A 24,003-nucleotide genomic window follows, 5' to 3' on the forward strand; every position below is an offset into this window, starting at 1 on the left:
GCTCAGTGCACTCCCACCCTCAGCTCAGTGCAGAGGGAGAGGAAGAGAATGGGCTAGAACCAGGGAGAAGGTAGGTACCCATTCTATGTGTGCAGGGCCAGGATCCCAGACCGGCAGCGGGCTGAGCGGGGCCGGCAGGAGCCGGCAGACTGAACCCCAGACCGGCAGTGGGCTGAGCTGCTCAGCCCACTGCCAGTTTGGGGTCCCAGCCGCCAGCCCTGCTCAGCCCACTGCTAGTCTGGGGTTCTGGCTGCCAGCCCCTTGCCAGCCAGGGTCCCGGCCGCAGGCCCCGCTCAGCCTGCCGGTGGCGTAAGATCAGCAGTTTAATTTAATTTTAAATGAAAACTCTTAAACATTTTGAAAACCTTGTTTACTTTACATACGACAACAGTTTAGTTATATAATATATAGACTTATAGAAAGAGACCTTCTAAAAAACATTAAAATGTATTACTGGCACGCAAAACCTTAAATTAAAGTGAATAAATGAAGACTCGGCACACCACTTCTGAAAGGTTGCCGACCCCTGTTCTAGACTGAGCACTGAGTCCCATTGGATAGATAGAAAGATTAACCTAAATAATCTATAAAGAAGCCTTTGGAACCCCATAAGATTCGGTCCCTAATCCATGAACTATTGGAACTCATTTACAAAAAACTTTCTTAAGCATTACATGAATATATTGTCTCATACTATAGAATTAGAATTTATAATCCCTATTCCATGATGAAATATCTTTGAGCTATAATGTATCTTTAGATAGGTTGTTTTCCCAAAAAAGCATTTTATCAAAAAAACCTATTTAAATTAAAAAAAAATTTTTTTTTTTAAATTATTGATTTTTATCCACCCTGCCCAATGGTAAGCTTTGCTTTATTTATTTAGCTCCATCAAAGTTCAGGCAGTTTGAGGAATGACGTGCCTTTATGAGACCACATCAGAAAAAAATTCAGTACTTCAGATTTAACTAGTTTTCGAAGAGAAAAAAAAAAAAATCAGAAATGCCATCTTCAATATATACTTAATTATCTTAGTTAAATCATTAAGTCTTCTAAATACTTGTTCCATAGACAATAAGCTTCACTTCCCCATCCCCCATCTTACCTTGTGGAACGTGAGGAGCTCCTCTTTGTCGTCCACGACCAATAAATTCTCCCTCTGATGGCGGCTGTGGTTGAGGTTGCAAAGGTCTAGGTTGCACATAGCTAGGTGGCTGCTGACCCTGCAAAGTCCACTACACTTAGGAACAGCACTCATTGATATCACCAAAAAAACCTGTACTATCAAATGAAGTCACCGGAGGGTGTACTGCATAGCCAAGTTCCTATGACAGTTATTTAATATAGGGGGAAAATGAATTGCCTATAGGTTAGGTTAATATGTCACTCTGTATTAAATAAGTTGCCAAAAAGTTATTCAGTAAAGTTACTCATTCAGTTTGGAAGCCAGCACTACTGAAACGCACCCTCCCCACCTTAAAACAGTGTGATTATTCTGCATGTAGCAGTGCTGTATCTATCACTGGTTAATTGAAGCTGGCTTAAAGCTGCTCTCCACCACATCCTCTATATTTAAAAAAAGCTCCTGTAATTATTGCAATCTGAGGAACATGAAATGCAACTCCTCGTCCCCCAAGATACTACAGAAAATACCACAAAAACTACAGGAAAAAAGGCAGCTGACTTTGCAGAGAGGAAGCCTAACACATTTTAGAATGTATATATATTTTAGTGCAACTCAGGAAGCAACATCTTCTGTGTTCCATATACTGCTGAATACAGCACTCAATCTCAGGCATCTGAGGGAGCCTGTGTGTTCTTATGGAAAGTAATTCCTATCTATGAAGGCACAATGGCCAATAGCAAGTCATTGTCACCTACACCCACAAAGCTTTAGAGGAATATACCAGCTTTACTGTGGCAGTGCATTTGCTTATCAGTCATGTGAGGCAAAAAGGTTTGATTTGAAATGAAGCCCTTGATGCATATACAACTACATGGGAAGCAGACAACTCTGAATTTTAATCTTTCAAAACGTAGATGTGCTGGATCTGAAAAATGAACACTCACAAAAGCTGCTCCTACAGGAGGTACAGCAATTTGCAGGCCACGAGCTCTTCCTCTCGCTCTAGCTCTAGCTCTTCCAGTCATTTTCTTTTCTAAGAGAAACCAGCTACAAGTTACATGACACAATCGTAGCGAAAAAAACTGACAGTATAATTTTTAGCAGAGGTTTTTTTGTTTTGTGGTCTCTTGTTCAGTATAAGAGAAAGATTAATCTAGCTATATTAGCCCAGCCATTGTGCTCTAGGGCCCTGTTTACGCTAATTTTTTTGGTTAAGATTTCTGCTGCTGCCACCAAGGGGATCACCACTTTAGTTAAGGTGACAGTAGCTGCCAGAATTCTCAGTAGTGGGTTGTACAGCTGTGCTCTGATGCAATCCTACAAACATTTAAACAATGTAACTTTAGCAACATGACACAACTGAAATCACTACAACTAAGTCTAACTAAGTGTCTGAACACTAGGCACCCAGGGCTTCAAATAGTGACAGTCATTCAGTCCCCTGTAGCAATGATTTTTTATTTTTGGGGGGGAGCCACAAAGAGTTATGGTTTAGGCAACCCTGATGACAGCTTCTGCAAACTACTCCCATACATAATAAAAAAAAAAACTGTTAGAGAACATTTTAAAACTTTGCCAAAAAGTTAAACAAACAAAGCACTTCTGAGCAAATCTGAAATTGGCAAGGTTGAGTAAGGAATATAGTGGACATTGCACAGAATTTTGACTGGTTTCTCAAACACGTCCAACTTCTCCCAAGAGTGACCTACTGCTAAGTCCCCTGCCCCCAGCCTCTCCTTCCCCAGCCGGAGCAGCCCCCCCCCACAGTACCGCCCCTACTCAGCCCTGGGGGTTTTCCCTCCCCTCACCCACAGTGTAAGTGACCCGCTCTTCCCTACCCCGGCTCCTCCCTGTTCGCTCTTCCCCCCCACAAAGTGCCCCCCCCCCCACACACACACACACACACACACACACGCTTGCTAGCACTGCCAGACCCCTTCCCTACAACCTGCCCCTTACCCCTCGGCGCAAGCCTAGGCCGCTCCCCTTCACCCAGCTCAGGCAACCACCCGCCTCCATTTCCCCGGGACTAGGTACGTCAGCCCCAACCGAGGCAGGGGACCCATTGGCGTCTGACTACAGGCGGCGGGTAACCCCCAATGCCGGGCTGCTCCTGGCTCAGTATCAGCGGGAGAATGGCTGGTAGTACCTGCCCGCTCCTCCTCGCGCGGCCACACTACAAAGCAGGCACCGGCCTTCCCAACGGTTATCACCGCCTCCTCACTGGGGCCAGCAACGTGAGGCTCACTCCGCCGGCTGCGCCGCCTCCTCCTGCAGCTTCCTTAAGGACAGCTGAATCCGCCTCCGCCGCTTCTACGCATTAGGCGAGGGGTTTCCCGGTACCCGTCGGGCTCATCTTCTCTCTTGGCGGTGCAGAGACTGGGGATTCATTTTCCGAGCGAATGTGCACATCACGTGGAGAAGGTGAAGCGACCCGGCTTCGTACAGTGAGAGCGGCGCGTGGCTGCAAGCAAGAACGCGGCAGGCGGGCTCGCCTCTGATTGGACTGCGACACCGCGAGTGCCCGCCTCCGGAGAGCCGACCGGACCCCCGCGTTTCCGAAGATTTCCGAATGGGGCTAGCAGGTGCGCCCGAAGAGTTTCCCAACGAAGTGGTAGAGTCGAGGCTGCCGAAGATTTCCGAAGGGGGCTGGCGAGGAAGCGGAGAGTTCCGAGAAGTGCCGAAGGGCTCTGGCCTGCTGGCTTCCCATTGGGCCGGCCAGTGCGCAGGGAGAGCTGGCCTTGGGTTCCGAAAGCGGGAACCCACGTGTTGGGTGCAGCTCCCAATGCAGAGTTGTTGTTGTTACTAGTATTTGATCAAATTAATTACTTTGTATTGTTAATTAATGGCCATCCACTAAATTATTAATTAGCACCGTTAATGCTTAATCAAATGGCTAGTGTTACTAATTAACAGTTAACCCTATTATATCAAATAATAATGCCATCCTGGCAGATATTTCTTCTGCCTGGCAATCATTTTGGAGAGTATGTAGGCCAGATTTACCAAAGGCATAAATGAAAACTCCAGTGGAGTTGCAGCCTCTCTTTCTCCATTTTCCTAAATTAAAATCAAAGCTTAATACATATACTGGCCCTGTTCTCTATTGCCTTGCCTCGTGTATGGAAAATGACACCCGAGTATTGGTGATAGCATAAGAACGGCTATATGGGCTCAGACCAACGGATAATCTAGCCCAGTATCCTGTCTTTTGACAGCAGCCAATGCCAGGTGCTTCAGAGAGAATGAACAGTATAAGTAACCAAGTGATCATTCCCTGTCGCCCGTTCCCAGCTTCTGGCAAACAGAGGTTAGGGACACTTCAGAACATGGTTTTGCATCCCTGCCTATTTAACGTGAACATTTAAATGAACATAACATGAAAGCATGTGACTGGGCAGTTCTTTGGACTTTTTAAATACAGTTTTAATCTCAGTGAGCAATGCAGCAAAACATTTGCTGAAATCAGAGGGTAAAACTCTGAGGGCACATCTTTCAGAAGAAAATGACAAATAATTTGAGTTATTTTCCTCCCTAAAGTTTCATTTTACAGATGGCATGGCTTCATAAATGGTTTGGTTTCTATGCTACTAAAACCACTTACAGGGACAATAAAATACTATGACAGAAGAGACAAGTAAAATATTAGAGTAATGGTTTAGGGATGTACGTATATGTGTGTGAGAGAGAGGAGAGTTTGTGGGTTAAAAGGGTGTCCCTGCCATCTGTATTTTGGAAAATAAACATTGTATAATTCTGCCAGAAGGTGGAGCAATGAAACAAGAAATAAACACTTGTGGGGCCACTTCAGTGAAAGAACTGCTCCTCAGATCGGATAATTAACATTAAGATCTACAAAAATGCTCCTAAAACTAGGATTATATTCTACACTGAGTAAGGTAGATTCCGGAGTGAAGCAGCTTCTAGTCAAGAAGCTAGAATAACTTCCTGGGGAATCCCTCCTGAGCTCCTCTGAACCCCTTACAACTCTCAATTAAGGGACATGCAGGGCATGGCAGGGAGAGTGGCCAGAGAGCTCTGGCTATCAGTGTTCTGGGTGGCCCTGCAGCCCATAGGTGCTGGGCAAGGCTGACAAATTAGAGCATGCTAAGAATTTGGGAGGCACAAACGTGGCTTAGGGGTTGTGTACATCAGGAAATGTATAGGCATAATTATACCGGTATAACTCCCTGTGTGGACATTCTTTTTCCAGAATCAGATTGTCCAAAAGAAGAGTTAAACTGATATAATTATGCTAGTAAATTTCACCAGTGAGACAAGCCCTTAGAAACACAGATGAAAGGTGCAGCACAGATTCTGGCTGATTGTGCCTGGACCCAATCTTTAGCCATCTCGCAGAGCTCAGGTATAAGGAGACAGAGGCATGGCATCTAAGTTCCCTCCCCAGCCTCGGAGCTGCCACAGTCAGGTGGAGGCGCCTCTCCCCCAGCCCCACCCCGTAGCTGCTGCGGCCTGGGAGAGGCGCCTCTCTCTGGGCCCCAGCCTCAGAGCTGCTGCTGCTGGGGAGAGGCGCCTCTACCCTGGCCCCAGCCTTGGAGGTGCCACAGCCAGGGAGAGGTGCCTCAGCCCCAGCCCTGGAGCAGCTACAGCTGGGTAAAGGTACCTCTCCCCTGTCCCTGGGCTGCTGCGGCAAGAGAGGGCTGGGGGAGTCCTCTCTCCCTGTCGCAGACCTGGGGCAGCCTGCACCCCAAACCCCTCCCTCATCCCCAACTCCACCCCAGAGCCCACACCCCCAGCCAGAGCCCTCACCCCCCTGTACCCCAACCCTCTTCCCCAGCCCTGAGCCCCCTCCCACATTCCGAACCCCTTGGTCCCACCCCCGGCACACATCACCTACATATTGGTGCACATAACAAAATTCATTCTGTTGATGATGAATGTCCCCTCCCGTTCCCACTCCCTGACTCTTCTGTACTTACATAATCCCAGCCCTGCACAGAACTCTCCATAAGTAGAGGACAGTGCCAACAAAGTGGTTGGTTTCCACCCCACTACACCCCCTTTGGCAACAGAAGTCAGAGATCCAAACCATGAGAGGACCAAAGGACTTGATTTGGCACTTAATATGCCTTGGAAGCTGCCAGAAGCTGGAAATGGGAAACAGGGAATGGTTCACTTGATGATTACCTGTTCTGTTCATTTCCTCTGGGGCACCTGGCATTGGCCACTGTCGGAAAACAGGATACTGGGCTAGATGGACCTTTGGTCCGACCCAGTATGGCTGTTCTTATGGACATAAATCAGCATCACAAAAACAAATCTCTGGCGAACTATAATAAAGTGAAATCTAAACATAACTGAGCATATTGTTACAAGGAGGAAGGAGAAAAATTGTTCTCCTTAACCGCTGAGGGAAGGACAAGAAGCAATGAGCTTGAACTGCAGCAAGGGTGGTTTAGGTTGGACATTAGGAAAAACTTCCTAACTGCCAGGGTAGTTAAGCACTGGAATAAATTGCCTAGGGAGACTGTGGAATCTCCATCACTGGAGATTTTCAAGAACAGGTTAGACGAACACCTGTCAGGGATGGTCTAGATCAGTGGTTCTCAAACTAGGGCCGCCGCTTGTTCAGGGAAAGCCCCTGGCGGGCCAGGCCGGTTTGTTTACCTGCCGTGTCCACAGTTGGAGCTGCGATCGGCCGAACCTGCGGACCTGTCAGGTAAACAAACCGGCCCGGCCTGCCAGAGGCTTTCCCTGAACAAGCGGCGGCCCTAGTTTGAGAACCACTGGTCTAGATAATACTTAGTCCTGCCATGAGTGCAGGGGACAGGACTAGATGACCTCTTGAGGTCCCTTCGGGTCCTACGATTCTATTATTTCATTTTACCAAACTGCACATTTTTAACATTCAGATTGAACTTCTTTGCTCCAGAATTGGTTGCTACCACTTGACACATAGTAGGTCTGAGGAATGAATGTGGGTATGTAATTATCAGAGACAAAAACAGATTTCCTGTACCAAATATATGAAATCCAGTATGTCTTTATTTGGTCAGGGTGGACATGTGCACACACACACACTAATTCATGCTCATTTTACATCATCCAGACACTTATTAGAATTACTAGTTCTGTAAAGAGGGAGCAGAATTGGCATATAGATAAACAAGATGGCGGCATTACAGAAATGGGGGCAGGAGGTGTATTTTCAGAGCAGTGTGTATTTGATATACAATTTGAATTATTGTTAACAGGATTTGTATATCCAATTCCCAATGCTCTTGGAAAGTGCTCTTCCCATTGTCCAGTTGCTGTATAATAATACCTCAAAAACAGTCATGCATTTTTATTGTGATTTTCTCATTCACCATCATCTTCTTATATTGTTGCTTTCCAGGCACCTTACCCAAAACCACAACTGTTTGCATGAAAATTGTTTTTGACTTATAACACCTCATTGATCCTGAGTTCCAAATAAATATAGCAACATTTCGTACAAAAGCTAAGCTGGTTGCCTGGCTTGTAAATAGCTCTTATTTTAATACAGTGTGTGTCGGTCACTCTTAACAATACTGTATATTCCTGTTTCTTGCCACAGGGATGCTCAAATGAGGATGTAGTAAGAGGCCCTGAAACATAAACCCTTGTATCAGAGGCCTGGTCTGAGGCCTAAAGCCTGAACCAAAGTACTTCCAGGCATTGCTAAGCAAAGCTGGGCTGTGAGCCAGAGGCAGGCCCCAATTGCAGAACTTGGCAAGAAAAGGGCTCCTAGAAAGCACGCGCTAATGATATAAGTAGTAATAAGAGGAACGTGTGCCAAGATGGCACCTGGACAACCCGATACGAGGACACTTCACAGAGATAACAAGGAACAGCCAGGTACATCCCAAAGACAGGGTCAAAAGGACAGCATGATGGACAGATCTGTTTGTTTGAACCAACATGATCAAAGGGGGAGACAGCACACTAATGAGTCAAGGGGCTGTACCTCAATACGTCAGTAGGGATGAGTAATCTGTCCTGCAACTGTATAAAAATAGGTCAGGGAGTGCATATCTTTGTCCAGCCTAGGGGCAGTGGAGTGTCCCGACACTGACTGAGCTGTGTCCATTGCCAAGGGGCACAAATTCGTAGTAGTCCTGTAGAGTCTATAGGAAACTATTACTGTGCTTCGTTTGACAATAAACCTGGCCGGGTGCCTTCATACCTTACTAGAGTTTGTGGTCTTTGGGGGTTCTCTCGGGGTCTGCTGTGTCAGCGATCTGCGCAGAGCTGGGGCAGCACACAGAGGGAACACGCATGCAGCCGACTGTTATCATCATCGAACCAGAGCAGAGCACCTCACCGGTAGCTACCAACAACAGAGGACAAATACAGAAGTTGCTGGAAAGAAAAGCAGGCCACAATCTAATGAAATGTTAATACAATTCAAACTAAGAACATAGGAAGCAGTCCTTGCACCATAGATACTCTACATTCTCTAGTAGATCAGAAATATACTCATGTTAACTACTTTTTCTATATACCAAACCCCATTCAGTTACCAGTCCACAACCTCTCATTTACAAGTACGCACTCTGATGTAGACACATTGCACCTAGCAGAACTAACAAATCTCATGACTAGGAACTGAGCACTCCTGCAGGGGAGACATAATTGTGCCCAACTTTTCTCCATTCCTTGTGCATAGAAATTGGAGGCCTATACAACCCCCCTTCTCAACTGCCCAATCGGATCAAGCCTTAAATAAATCAGCCCACAAACTGTAACACAACAAGGCCCTGGTTCTGCTCCCATTTAAAATTTTGCAGTTGACTTCAATGGGTACAGGGTTTGGCCCCCTTCTCTACTGGCCTTTGCTCTCTCTTATCCCAAGCTGTAATGGGTATGTGCTGTAACAAAGACATAAACAATATTCATTAATTTCTCCATTTGCTTGGTTTAGATTGTGACTTGTCTCCAAATTCACTTTGGATTATTTATAATTGAGGACAGGATAGCAGCCCACTTAGGAAACCAAATTCTCTTTTATAAATTAAGAAAGAAGGCACTGAAAATGTCATGGCTAAGAGGGAGTATCACTACACAGAGAAAGTTACAGTACTGTCAGCATGTAGTTTTTATTAATCAAATATAAATCTGGATAAATATTTAACTCAGCACATATGCTTATGCAAGGCATGTTCACTGCTTTTAAGAGCAGTGATTACTGCATGCCATATGCTCTTTACCCCAGTGGGAAATTTTATTACTGCAGAACTCTCCAGACAGTCAGAGGGTTAAAGCTGCAGAAACATGACCCGGAGATTGTCTTAGATCAGCACTGTTTAAAAGGTTAAACAGAAAGAATATAAAGATCTGTTCACACCCACTTACGTGACATGAACTGGGGGAGAAAACAAAAGTGTGTGAGGGGAAATACTTTTTTTTTTAATGCACAAATAAACATAGGCATTTGCCATACTAATTGTAACTTTTTAAAAAAAATCCAAATTTCTCACATTTCACTGCAGATCCTAATTAATTTTAGTTGCAAATTGTTAAAAGTTGCTGAATCAATTCATTGCTTTCCTATAGCAATCCTTTTTGAATAAATAAATAAACATCAGCAAATCAGCCCCTTAGTTCTTACTCATGAGTGGTTTGACTTGGAAGACTTAAGATAATTAGCGTCTAATGAAAGATACATGGCAATTTGGTTTTGACCATCTTTCTGATTTGCACAGATGGCTGATGCTTTACTGATTCAAGCCCCGCTATAGTTGTAACTCTAAAGGTATACATAATGAATTTCTACAAAACAGTCACAGGAAACATGTGAATGGCAATTTACAAACTGCAACAGGTGCTGCAAATGTTTATTTCTGGCTGGTTTTGAGTGGAAATGAAGAGGAAAATGACATTTTGAAAATGGCAGCTTTGGGGAAGTTCCTATTCTAATTTTGGTATATTGCCAAAAAATCCAACTCCGGTACTTAAACACACCAAAATATCATATATGAAATAGTTGTTTCATAGCTACTTGGCTTGAACTTTGCTTTGATGTTTGTTTTTCCCATGATGCAATTGTTTTTGCCTTCTGTCTCCTGTTGCTACAATAGGCCATTTCCCATACATGTCATCTCCAAAGGGGAAAAGACTGCATGGAAACAGAACAAAGAAAACAGAACAAAAGAAAATCAGGGAATTTTCCAAAGGCCCATTTGATATACAAGTATAAACAGGAAAACGATGCCTGGGGAGTCAGGAGTCAGGAACTGCACGAGCAGACAGCTGTTAAATTGTGTTGTTAGCAGCACTTTGGGATACAGAATTGTGTGATATGAATGCATACAGTGAACACACATTTCACTATCTTTATGATGATGTTCAAGGGTACTGGAAACTACCATTGAAACAATCTGCATGTTTTGCCTTCAAACTCTTTTAAAGGCATCCATGCAAGTGTTCTGAAGTCCAAACTTCAATGGTCCTGTGCACTGTAGTACCAGAGGGAAAGACACCCCAATGCATCTAAGAAGGAATCTCACTTGTCAGGAGTGTTGTACCTGTAATGATGCAGAAATATATATGGCCTATAAGTGTCACAAAGGGAGCCGCTGGGTGCAGAACACTTTAGAAATTCTGGCTCCTATTGTAAATGCTGCATGCTTGAAAATCTGGCTTACAGCATTTTTGCACCTCCTTTTATAGCTTTTTAAAACAAAAAGGCAAGAGGGAAAGACCAGGCTTTACGAGTGACTTTCATTGTTTGAGATAAGTCATGAATTAACAGCCTTGCTTCTTAATTGTACCGTCTTAAATGTCAAACTTATATCCAATTTATTATAAATGTACTTATGGAAAGATGAACTTTGACATGGGTTTACCCAGGAATGTTTGTATTTAATTAACACCTTTGATGGGGAGAAAGGGTACCTTATTTTTGAAATCATGACTCAGAATGTAACATGCATGTAATAGAGTTTTTATAACTAAGTAGTATAACTTACAATATGCTGCATAACAAATACAAATAAATGCATCCCCCTTTTGGGACGTATTTTTCAGAACTAGATTCCATCTACGATTATCTAATCTACTTTCTCCTCTTGTCTCTTTTTTCATTCAGGCCCTGACCCACTGATAATCACAGATAAAATGCCCCCCATATGAAAAAAAGAAATTGGTGTTTATCCAGTAAACACTAGAAAAACACAGGAAATGGTTATGTGTATCTAAGGGCTTGTCTACATGGAACAATAATGCAGACTATGGGAGTGTGATTTTTAAAGCACACTAGCATGTTGTGCATTAATTGTCCATGTAGATGCTGCTGGTGCACTCTAAAGATTCCCCTGGGCCTAGTCCGCTTTAACATAGTGCTGTTTGAAACAGCACTACATGAGAACAGGTTTCAGAGTAACAGCCCTGTTAGTCTGTATTCGCAAAAAGAAAAGGAGTACTTGTGGCACCTTAGAGACTAACTAACTAAATAAATAAATAGGTTAGTCTCTAAGGTGCCACAAGTACTCCTTTTCTTTTCACTACATGAGAGTGCACCAAGGAACATTGCAAGGAGATTATTCATTACCGTATATACTGCTCTAATGAGTAATGTATATAATATGTATTATTCATGACACTTTGTGCAAAGAGAAAGCCAAGAAAAACCCTGATTTTGGACATCTACATGAAACTCGAAAATTGCTAAAAATAAACCATGAAAAATAAAATTAATCAACTCAAAAAACCAGAAGCCCTAATTGTATTTCGACAGCTTTTTTATTCTGGCATCATACAGTATATGGCTCAGAAAACAATAGATTAGTCCAAAAAGAAACTGGACATATTTCAGCAGAGAGAATCTAATTAGTACTTTAGAGTTTAGATAATGTGACATATGTTGATTGCTGCTCGTTTGGCAGCCTGGTTACATCTAATTGTCTTCTGATTGACCTGAATATTCCTGCATTGTGCAGAGAGATTGGGTTATACCATTTAGTACAGGATTTTAAAAAAGCCATAGCTTCACTTTTTAAAAAATACTATAAAACTTTGTTCACAGTCAAGTAAGTTCTTTTGTTGTTGTTGTTTTGTTCAAAGCCCAGCTGCAGGCCTGGAGCATTTCTCATAAATATCAGGAAGTACCCAAAGCCACAATCAGGATTAAAGAGTTGATCTGAACCTTAGATTTTAGCTTTAAAGCTGTAATGTACAGTGAATTTGGTTACATGGCAAAGGAAATGGTAATTGCTGAAGTATGTTTTCTTAAGTTCCAAAAGCAGTTTTGAAATGTTTTCTTTGAAACCTCCATCAATGCCATGCATGAGAATGAGTGGACTTGCAGAGCAGCATTTGTTTGTGACCAAAGTAATGGATTTGTGCATTCATGTCACAGATATTTATATAGGGCCCAGTCTTGCCACTGCTCTGTGCACAGAACTTCCATTGAAGTTGTTAGGCCCATAATCAGGATTCTTGGGACTACCCTAGCAAGCGAATTAATAATATTTGTAGTTAGAGCCAGTCCAAGATTTTTTGCAGCTCATTGGGTCAAGTTTTGGTTTATCTATGTATGTGCTGCCAATGGAAAAACCAAGCACACAAACCAAGTGTTGTAGAATGTAATATGCTCAGATATGAGAAGTGTGGTGATAAATGTAGAATAAATGCCTAGATGTCATAAACTGATAGATTAAATAGAAGAACACTGCAATTCTGGCTTTCTAAAAATACACGGAGGGTCTGGTTTGGCCTCTGTGAAAGGAGTAATGGGAGAGCATAACCGTGCCTGGCCCACATGTTTCTACACATACAGTGGACCTGCCATGGTTCCTGTACACAACTCCCTGAGTAATTCATTTCTTCTAAATGAAGTAGATTGCATAACAGTAGCCTTTTTCAAGCTGTTAACAGAAAGAATGTAAAATCAGCATTTGATGGCCCTCCTCAAGGTGGGTACCCTTGAAATCTTGCACCACTCTTTCCACAAAATGTAGTACTTAGCCACAGTTCTGTTGCCTTTTCCATGTAAGTGATCCAGTAAACATATTATAAAGGTTTTTTTTAAAAAAATCAGTATTCAGATTTATTGCCACATTTGGTGATTTGTGTTTCCTGATGATATTTTGCATATAACAAAGGAGAAAATACAGCAATAAGAATTATAGACAAAAATAATATTGTCTGTAAAGTTACAGAATATGTCTGTGTTAGTTCCAAACTACTTATGTTATAAACTATATATTTCTTTAGCATCTTTCATACAAGAAATTCAATATGTTTTACAAACATCACTTAAAGGCTTGTCACACTTTTTTAAGGGGTAAGTACAAAAAAGGCTTACCAGCCAAAGTCACACAGCAAATTCGTGGCAGAGTCAAGAAAAGAGTCATCACTTCCAGTCTTCTGCTGTAATCACTGGACACGAATCCCTGCCTTGTTCTGAGTGTTTTGGAGTTTAGGCTGTCTTGTCTTATGAGTTCCACATGCAATTATGACTATTAATTCTATCCTCCAGGAACAAATCAGACTTTCACAGATCTGGCTTGCTTCTATGTTCTCTAGCCAGTCTCCATTACCAAGAACACATGGCTCTTTTCACCTCCCAGTTACAAAGAGTTTGGAACAGGCTATCAGTAAAGGCAACAATTTGCAGTTCTTAGTGATTGTGAATTCTGTCTTACCAAATAAGACACCTACCATGTTTGAGAAGCGTTAGGAATTAGGGAATCATTTACATACCCTTAATGATTTTTTGATAGGGTAGAAGAGATATAGGAGAGAAAGGAGAAGTCAAAGGATAAAACGACAGTATGTGTCATAAAAATTAATTAGGTAACCAGGTAAGAATTTATAGCAATATGTCAAAGAAACTAAACTAACGTTAATCTTAAACTAACGAACCTCAAACTATCATTATTCTTATTCATTATTTGATGTCCACAGTCTTGTCCACACTGTGCTAGGTGCTGTCCAAACATATTAGATACAGTCCCTGCCTCAAAGAATGTACATTCTATGGACCCAATCTTTCAAAGGCATCTGCATGGGTGGACCCTTATGAACTCAGTAGGATTCCATGCAGATGTCAAGGTCCAACCACAAGGATCCTATAGTATTGACAAAGTCACATTTTAGGATCCAGGCCAGTGTTTATCCATTTGTTTATAAATCCAGAGTTTTGAAAAACTTTGTTAGATCACCTTAAAGCATTTCCAATGACACTAAACTAGGCTTCCTTGACTTTTTTCCTCCTACTTTTGATTATGGAGACCCGGTATTGGGGTTTTTTGGTCTTCACTGCACCCTCTCTATCATGATGGGATTCTTTCTATGATGTATTGACTAAGACTGCACATATTATTCCAGATGTAGTCTACACAAGTGCCTCACAGATTAAATGCATTGCCTCTTTTATTTGGTATTCCATCCTTCTGCTAATATAATCTAGCATCCTGTTAGCCTTTTTTTGAACTGCTGATGATGATTTAAATTATTTTTACACCGAAATACCCAAGACTCAATCTTAGTTTTATACCTTTTGCATATAATAAATCTTATTTTAACATCTCTAGTTTAGAATTAATCGATCATGATAATGCGATGCATAAACCAGTATAGTATAATTAATAGGGCTCAATCTCTAGTACTATGTATTATACACAAAGAAAGAACATTTGTCAACATGGCAAGAAATTTCCCATACATTTAAAATGAATTAAAAACTTGAGCACCACACATTCAGCCAGTGCATGAGTTACGTGAGTGTAAGAAAAATCTCTGTAATGTTTTATTATAAAATGTCAAACACTACATCTTGCCCTCAGGCACACTGGTGCAAGGGTGTCATTAGCAAAATTATTATAGGACTGGGACCAAGAGCTATGAGGATAGGAAATTACTATTATCTTACCATTTCGTGCATTGGCTCAGGCAGCATTGATTTTCTGGATGAGTTTTACAAAAGTGCCACTTCACTGATTTGGTTGTTGATGCACTTTGAAGTTGCCAGTTGCTACTCTGAAAGACTTACATTGTCTGAAAACTATGATTCATGATTTTCAGGATTCTTTTAAGTAATTCTGAAATATGATTGGTTTCAGAGTAACAGCCGTGTTAGTCTGTATTTGCAAAAAGAAAAGGAGTACTTGTGGCACCTTAGAGACTAAACAATTTAGTTGAGCATAAGCTTTCGTGAGCTACAGCTCACTTCATCGGATGCATACTGAAATATGATTATACGTTAAGGCCTGATCCTGCAAACACTCATGCACATAAGTAACTACTCATCTAAGTTGTCTCACTGAGTTCAATATCTAGCCCTTAGAATTTAGTCTTTACCCTTTTCCTCACTGAATTAATTGAGACTGCCCAGGAGAATAAAATTACTCAAGTTCATAAATGTTTGCAGGATCAGGCCCTTAGTTTGCATTTTAGTGCATTTGTTCCACCAATCCCACATCAGTTATGGATATTAAGGCAAGATGCTAAAAATGATGTGGGTTTCTTTCCTTTAACATGAATAACAATTTCCATAACTTTCGGTTCATGATTCTGCATGTTTGATGTAAATAATTTACATTGTAAGTGCAAAAACAAAAACAAACAGAGTAAATTTGTGTCTAGCTTGCCCATAGCTGAAATCGGAAGGACATAAGTACCATAATGTTTAGGCTCCCCATGTAATTAACTTCTGGAAGATCCTTTCTTATCTCTAACAAAGATCTTATTGACAGGTTTCAGAGTAGCAGCCGTGTTAGTTGTTCATTGTGTGAATTTAGTATTTCTAAAAGAGGCTGGATTAACAGTGTTCTAGACTGAATGAGCACAGTCTGAGGAACTAAAGTGCAAATTTACGATACTGCCACACCAGTGGGCCAAATCCTGAGCCCATTTCAGTTCAGGATCGGACTTAATATGTCCACCTTATCTAGATGGCCCATTGTTAGCTCAACTTCTATGTCTCCTCAGTGTTTGGTCTCTCTGTCTGGATTATCAGCAAGGGTGCCAATTAGCTGGCAAGTATGGGGAGCTGTGATCTGCACTCTGATGAGAAGTGGGTTCTGACCACCAAACTCACTTCACTGAAGACATCTTAACCAGCCCAAGACAGATTAACCACCACCAGCACGCACACTGCATCTGGGAGCGAGCCTCCCAGCTTGGGTATACAGGCTCCTTCTAGCATGCTAAAAATAGCAGTGTAAATGTGGCTTTGATGTTGTTGCTTGGGCTCTCAAACCAATCCCACTCTCACGCCCCTGGCTGCGGGACTCGCTCCCCAGTGCAGTATAGACATTCCTTATAGGTGCACAGGACAATAGGAATTGACACACATAAACAGTCCATTCAATCTGGTAGCCAGTTTCAGGAAATGGCCTGTTTCTGTATTTTCTAGTATGCAACTGATTGTCTGTAAAACTGTGAGGCTCCTATTGGCCCTCTATAATAATAATAATCTAAATCACCTACATCAGATGTTTGGCCAATTGTGCACTAGAGTCAATGGGGGAGTAGGCTTAATACCTCCTCCTGATTATATAGCCTTGGATGTGGAGCCCAATATCCCTTTTAATATCTTTTGTAGCTAGAAACTTCCTCAAGCACCACTTTCGAGTGATAAAACAATTATGCAGTGAACATATTGGTAAGTATGTGAGAGTGTTCTGGGATTGTTTGGGAATATCTGTAGCAAGCTATGACGGGTGGGGAAAGTGAACAAATCCCTGCATGCCAGCACATGGTGAGAACACAGACCGTGTTATGCTATTTTCTATGTGTTATATATGCAGAGACAGGCGATAATTGGTTCCCAGAAATGTATGCCAGAAATGCCCACTAATTCAGATTTTGTTCTAGGAAAACAAAAGCCCATCCAGAATCTGGAAAGAGGTGGGTTTTTTTTTAAAAGACTTTACTTTATGGACAAGGATAGCTCAGTGGTTTGAGCATTGGCCTGCTAAACCCAGGGTTGTGAGCTCAATCCTTGAGGGGGCCATTTAGGGATCTAGGGCAAAAATTGGGGATTGGTCCCACTTTGAGCAGGGGGTTGGACTAAATGACCTCCTGAAGTCCCTTCCAACCCTGATATTCTATATTGTTTTTTTTCAGCCTCAAACACCCAGTTAGCTCTAACCTGCCCATCGGATCACAGATGTCTATTAGGGCTAGAGCAGCACTGGAAGGCATTGAAGTAGGTGCAGTCTATGTTCTCCTGCACAGCTAGCCAATGGAAAGTAGAAAGTAGAAACAAGGCTCCTTCCCTTCTGGGGACACTTGGCAGGAAGCAGGCCCTACATCTAGGAGAGCACAGAGATTGCAGTTGTGTCCAGTCCTCACTCAGGAAGCACCAGGGAAGGAACGCTCACACATACATCAGATGTATGGCTCAGAGCCACATGATCAATGAATTTATCATGCACCTTTGGCCATCTCACATGCCTCTGACTACTAATTCTTTCTCCTCGAACCCCAAGACTTTTTCCAACAGCACAAACATCTGAGTAACTTCACATGGTTGCTATTTTTTAAATGAACCAACTACAAGATTGCTCTCTTCCTTTTCATGTGGAATCTCCTTACAGAAATTACACCTGTCCTAAGCCTGTGTTGGGCAACATGCAGTCCTGGACTAAGAACAGCAGCTTTATGTCACTGGAAAGGGGAAATTCCTGAGACTCCCAATGAGATAACCAGCACTTGTAACCACTCCTGGAAGGTCTCAAGTTGAAAGGCTTTTAAAGAAGTGACATTTTTAAGGTATGGAAACTGTATTTTAGGTTATTCTGAGTTTTTAATGGTTCACTCTGAGCCCTGCACAGTTGGACTCATGGTAATTAAGGCATCTGGCTTTACAGGTGAAGGGTCCTAATACAAACACTCTAAAACATTTCTAGCATAACTTGTCTATATGATATGTGGCACATACACGATGCCAGATGATGTGATATGGCATAAAGGATCAGCATTCATTTGGGATTTATATACACAGAGAACATGAAACAATGGGTGTTACCATACACACTGTAACAAGAGTGATCAGGTAAGATGAGCTATTACCAGCAGGAGAGCGGGGGGTGTGGGGGAGGACCTTTTGTACTGATAATCAAGGTGGGCCATTTCCAGCAGTTGACAAGAATGTGTTCAAGAGGTAGAAGTGTTCGCTGACTGGTTTTTGAATGTTATAATTCAATCTCTTTGGTCACTCGATTACAGACCTAAAAGTTGCAATTCTTCAACAAAAAAAACTTCAAAAACAGACTCCAACGAGAGACTGCTGAATTGGAATTAATTTGCAAACTGGATACAATTAACTTAGGCTTGAATAGAGACTGGGAGTGGATGGGTCATTACACAAAGTAAAACTATTTTCCCATGTTTATTCCCCACCCCCCATCGCACTGTTCCTCAGATGTTCTTGTCAACTGCTGGAAATGGCCCACCTTGATTATCACTACAAAAGCCCCCCCCCCCCCCCGCCCACTCTCCTGCTGGTAATAGCTCACCTTACCTGATCACTCTTGTTACAGTGTGTATGGTAACACCCATTGTTTCATGTTCTCCCCACTGTATTTTCCACTGAATGCATCCGATGAAGTGAGCTTTAGCTCACGAAAGCTTATGCTCAAATAAATTTATTAGTCTCTAAGGTGCCACAAGTACTCCTTTTCTTTTCACAATTATTTGTATTGCTCTTTAATTAAATCTGTCTAGCTTGCCTATATCTTTCTGATATTAGGTGCCCAGAAATGAGTGCAGTATTTCAGGGGCAGACACACCAAGTAAGTAGAAGAAGGAACTATCTGCAAACTGTTCCATGATGTGAAGGTACAAACAATCCAAAATTCCATTGACCTCTTTTCCTGCCATATTGTGCTGAATATTTTGATCTCAACTATTAACCTTCTGGTGTTACTAGTTTCCAGGTTCCTCCCTCCCATTGAATATCTATGTCTTGCATTATATTTGCTCAAGTGTGTTAGTTTGCATTTTTTCAAGGTTATTTTCCTCTTGTTATTTTCTGCCCATGTTTCTAATCTCTCTCTGTATCCACTAGAACTTCCCAGCTGCAATCTGTGAATCTCATTAACATGCTGTTTGCCCCCTTGTCCAGAATGAAGATAGCAAACAAGACTGGTCACAACTCCAGTTGTTGTGGCACCTTCCCACAACATTGTAATTTTCTTGTCACTCTTAATCTGTGGTCTTTATTGTTTGTATTTGAGAAAGCTCACCAATAGGTGAACAGATCAAAGATGTTTTAAACAACATGTAAAACAGAAACAATGAAAGGTAGGTAAGGATCTTTCTTAGGGTAAATAAAGTTCTCCAGGACCTGTTGGCAATAGCCAACAAAGAGTAAAATATTTGTTTTACCAGCAGGCCTCCACCAACGGCTGTTACATTTATGGCTACCATGCTTCCAATTTTTTCTAACCAATTTGGCTCCATTGTTATTTCATCGTCATCACCACCACACTTTGAATTTCCACAGCTCCTTCCATCTGGGATCTCAAAGCACCTTAATTAATTAGAAGTAATGACTTAAGCTTCATACCACCTCTGTGAAGTAGATATAAGGTAGATGATGCTAAAAATGATTTCTCTTTGTGTAAGCTAGACAAATTCAAACTGAATAGAAGACACACACTTTTAACAATGAGGGTAAGCAATTAGTGGAACCGTTTACCAAGAGTTGTGGTGGATTCTCTATCACTGACAATTTTAAAATCAAATTGGATGTTTTTTTCCTAAAAGGTATGCTCTAGGAATTATTTTGGGTAAGTTCTATGGCCTGTATTATACAATCACAGAGGTCCCTTCTCGCCTTGGAATCTATCAGTGTATGTATTTTAGATAGACAGACCTAGTTAAAACTTGCTTCTCTTAGTCAGGCAAGTAAAGAAGGAAGACAGAACAATGCAAGACTCACTTCAGCATTTTCCTGTGCCCCCCACCCTGCCCATTGGTTCCCTTCTCATGCTTTTTTTTGCCGGAGGAGTGATGTAGCCTATTGTTGTTTCTTAGCTCTGCCTATATAATTTCAACAGTAGTTGGCTTCAAACAAAAATAAAAATCTATGTTTAACAAATTCCATACAATAGCTGTCCTGATATCTCCTAACAACCCAGTTGATTATAGCCTAAACAAATGCTAACCCTTAATTAAAATGAGAAGATATATGAATGAAGGCAGATGCAATATTCTTCTGCAACAAAGGACCTGCCTGTTGTTTTTTTGGAAGCAGACAAAACTAAGACATGTCACATTTCAGCAGAATAAAAAATGCAAGTAGGGCATTAGTCCAAAGCTTTTGTATTGTGCATTTCAAAGTTTGGACCCAGTGGGTGGGGCAAAAATAAATCAGGGCCTCCTATGGTGAAAATGTATTTGGGATTCAAGCATCTAGAATTTGAACCTATCTTTCGGCTCCCTGGGATTGTCAGCTGCTTCAGGGGTTGTCTGATATATACCTCCTTTTCTCACTTCTAAGAATTTTTATCTTGGAGTGTGTTTGAAAACACTTCAGAAAAAGGGTGGAAAACACAGAGTGCCTTCTTTGAAATACACTCCTTTGTTAAATTCCTTTCCCAAGGGTAAAGAGGCTCTCAGACACCTGAGGGCAACAAATGACTCTATTCAACACTCTCACAAATGACCTAATAAACTCCCAAAGGGTTACAATAGCTTATTTGTCATCATTTCTCGTCAGCTATTTATAGCACAGCTGTAAATTGAAGCAAAACAATAAACAGCTAATTTATTACCTTTATTTTGAACAGTCTCTAGAGACCAAGTGGTGCTTTTAGTTCTTTTTTCAAACAAATTTTTGCAGCTGAATTTAAATGAATCCCACACATTTCACTTTAAATGAGGCTAAAAGTATAAAACTACTTCTATTCAACATACTTATAACCATTTTGCACTCCTTCTTTTGAAAATTTACAGAGAGCTGCTTCGGAGAATTCTGTTTTGGTTAATATATTAAACCAGTGGTTTAGTAGTGTTTATTATGCCTTCGGAGAGGAGAAAAATATCCTCAAGTCATAGTTTGATTGACTATATTATAAATGTCCTTGCTTTATAGCTTAATTTCCAAAAGACCAGAATGGGGAAGTGGTGATATCAAGCACAGTGGCAAAGATTCTGATCTCAGTTACACCAGTGCAAATCTGCAGTAACTCCACTGAGTTAAAAATTTGGCACAGTCTGTAGAACAGTAGTACCAGATTCTGGTCCTGATATTACTCATTGCATTGGTCTAGCCATGCAAAGGGGCTATAAAACTGTCCTAATAGGATAGCTAAGGATTTCCCCAGTACAGACTGTTACAAGCTAACATAAAAATTAGAGTAGTCTTGACTCTGTTCTAATTTATACTGGGAGCCAATTTGGACTCATGCTGTCTTTGGGATTGTCATAAATATAAAGGGAAGGGTAAACCCCTTTAAAATCCCTCCTGGCCAGAGGAAATCTCCTCTCACCTGTAAAGGGTTAAGAAGCTAAAGGTAACCTCGCTGGCACCTGACCAAAATGACCAATGAGGAGACAAGATACTTTCAAAAGCTGGGAGGAGGGAGAGAAACAAAGGGTATGTGGGTCTGTCTATATTTTGTCTTTGCCGGGGATAGACCAGGAATGAAGCCTTAGAACTTTTAGTAAGTAATCTAGCTAGGTATGTGTTAGATTATGATTTCTTTAAATGGCTGAGAAAAGAATTGTGCTGAATAGAATAACTATTTCTGTCTGTGTATCTTTTTTGTAACTTAAGGTTTTTGCCTAGAGGGGTTCTCTATGTTTTGAATCTAATTACCCTGTAAGGTATCTACCATCCTGACTTTACAGGGGGGATTTTTTTTTATTTCTATTTACTTCTATTTCTATTAAAAGTCTTTTTGTAAGAAAACTGAATGCTTTTTCATTGTTCTCAGATCCAAGGGTTTGGGTCTGTGGTCACCTATGCAAATTGGTGAGGCTTTTTATCCAACATTTCCCTGGAAAGGGGGGGTGCAAGTGTTGGGAGGATTGTTCATTGTTCTTAAGATCCAAGGGTCTGGGTCTGTAGTCACCTAGGCAAATTGGTGAGGCTTTTTACCAAACCTTGTCCAGGAAGTGGGGTGCAAGGTTTTGGGAAGTATTTTGGGGGGAAAGACGTGTCCAAACAGCTCTTCCCCAGTAACCAGTATTTGTTTGGTGGTGGTAGCGGCCAATCCAAGGACAAAAGGGTGGAATATTTTGTACCTTGGGGAAGTTTTGACCTAAGCTGGTAAAGATAAGCTTAGGAGGCTTTTTCATGCAGGTCCCCACATCTGTACCCTAGAGTTCAGAGTGGGGGAGGAACCTTGACAGGATCCAGAGAGGGTAAAGGTAGATCTAAGCACAGCTTTACTAGACCCAAGGATCGGAGCCTAGATCTGAATTACTGCATGCCCTTTAAGACCTCCATCCTACTGTTTCCCCATCCTATTTTCCAACCTTCTAAGGCTTTTTGAGTTCTTGCATTTATTTACCTATTTGCAGTTTTGCTCACTGTGGCAGCCTCCTAAATTACCTGTCTCTTTACTTTGAGAGTCTTAGGGAGACAAGACCCCAACTGTCTTACTTCAATGTACTTTTTGTACCGCACACACAATATAATACAGGGCCTGCAATGCACTGATCAGAAAAGATATACCATGGATTGACTTTCTAAAGCCAAGCATCATGCTAGCTGGTCAGAGGAAGCAACTGTCAAATAAAGGGAAAAGAATAGCACACCTAAAATTCAGATGGGGGGAAACCAAGAAATATTGAAGACCAAACTTATTATTATTTATACTATCGTAGCACTTAGGAGCCCCAGTCATGAATGAGGTCCCCATTGTGCTAGGCACAGTACAAACACATAACAAAGCTTATGCTCAAATAAATTGGTTAGTCGCTAAGGTGCCACAAGTCCTCCTTTTCTTTTTGCGAATACAGACTAACACGGCTGCTACTCTGAAACATAACAAAACCACTGTCCCTGCCTCCAAAAGTTTACCATCTTCCCTAATGAAACAGTGAAGCAACAATTTCCATTACTTGCTGTATTTAAATGTTCTCTTAGACTCTGTCCTCATCGTATCCTTAGGCTGAGTCAGGACAACTTCTATTCCCACCATCCTCTCTGCCTGAGCAGCAGTTCCTCTTGTTAAAGCCTTTTTGCATTATTAATTTCTGGAATTGTGGATGGGTCAGTAACACACACTTCAAGAACAGTGACAAGTTAGGATTTCTCTAATCAGAACTTCAACAGATTAGATTTTAAAAAAGACATACTTATTTTAAGTTGCAACACAGGAGACAGAGAAAATAAACTATCTGAAACATTAGCCACGTTATTCAGAGTCTTATCTGGAGGTCTGGAGAAACTTTTGGAAGAGTGACTGACAAAAGAATAGTTATATGGCCAGATCCACAGTTGGTGTAAATCAGCATAACATTAAAGTAAAGAGAGCTGCACCAATTTACATGAACTGAGTATGAGAAATTAGCCAGATATTACTCTGATAAAATCTCAGGGTCCTTCGTGAAACCTTCAAGGCTCGTTGTCTTATTTGTGACCCTCCCTGCAGCACCGTCTGGAAAATCTCTTGCCATTTCTAGCAGCATGCATTGACTTGCCAGCTCCCCAGTCATCATCACCGTCACCGAATATTCTGTCTCTGCTAGAAAATGCCCATCGCCTGACAGCAGGAGTCCAAAACCTCTGTTACTAGTCTAATTGGGTTACTAGGAAGTTACTAAATTACCCGCAGATTCTAAGAACCACTACAAAGTTCACCACCTTTCATTCCAAATATAAGACACACTTCTTTAACCTTGCCTTTGCTCATATAAACACATTGATCATAATACACTTTCTTGTTGTCATTTTGTCTGGTTGGTCATAATGTTCAAAGAAGGATGAA

General features: G+C 41.5%; 1 protein-coding gene and 1 long non-coding RNA gene across 2 annotated transcripts in view; both read right to left on the reverse strand.

Moving 5' to 3' along the window:
- The window catches only part of PIWIL1 (piwi like RNA-mediated gene silencing 1), a 49,064-nt gene extending 45,486 nt beyond the window's left edge, over positions 1 to 3,578 (reverse strand). Inside the window, exons 1-3 of the mRNA XM_074972325.1 lie at positions 3,276 to 3,578; positions 2,071 to 2,159; positions 1,106 to 1,223 (exon numbers count right to left, since the gene is read on the reverse strand). Of these exons, the coding sequence (XP_074828426.1) occupies positions 1,106 to 1,223; positions 2,071 to 2,151 (199 nt within the window). The 5' untranslated portion in view covers positions 2,152 to 2,159; positions 3,276 to 3,578. The remainder of the gene's footprint in view (positions 1 to 1,105; positions 1,224 to 2,070; positions 2,160 to 3,275) is intronic.
- A 4,715-nt stretch (positions 3,579 to 8,293) lies between these two features.
- LOC141999222 (uncharacterized) overlaps positions 8,294 to 24,003 on the reverse strand; it is an 83,252-nt gene continuing 67,542 nt past the window's right edge. Inside the window, exon 3 of the long non-coding RNA XR_012641974.1 lies at positions 8,294 to 8,438. This is a non-coding gene — a long non-coding RNA (uncharacterized LOC141999222). The remainder of the gene's footprint in view (positions 8,439 to 24,003) is intronic.

Source organism: Natator depressus, chromosome 15, assembly GCF_965152275.1.
Source record: "Natator depressus isolate rNatDep1 chromosome 15, rNatDep2.hap1, whole genome shotgun sequence".
Classification (NCBI taxonomy): domain Eukaryota; kingdom Metazoa; phylum Chordata; order Testudines; family Cheloniidae; genus Natator; species Natator depressus.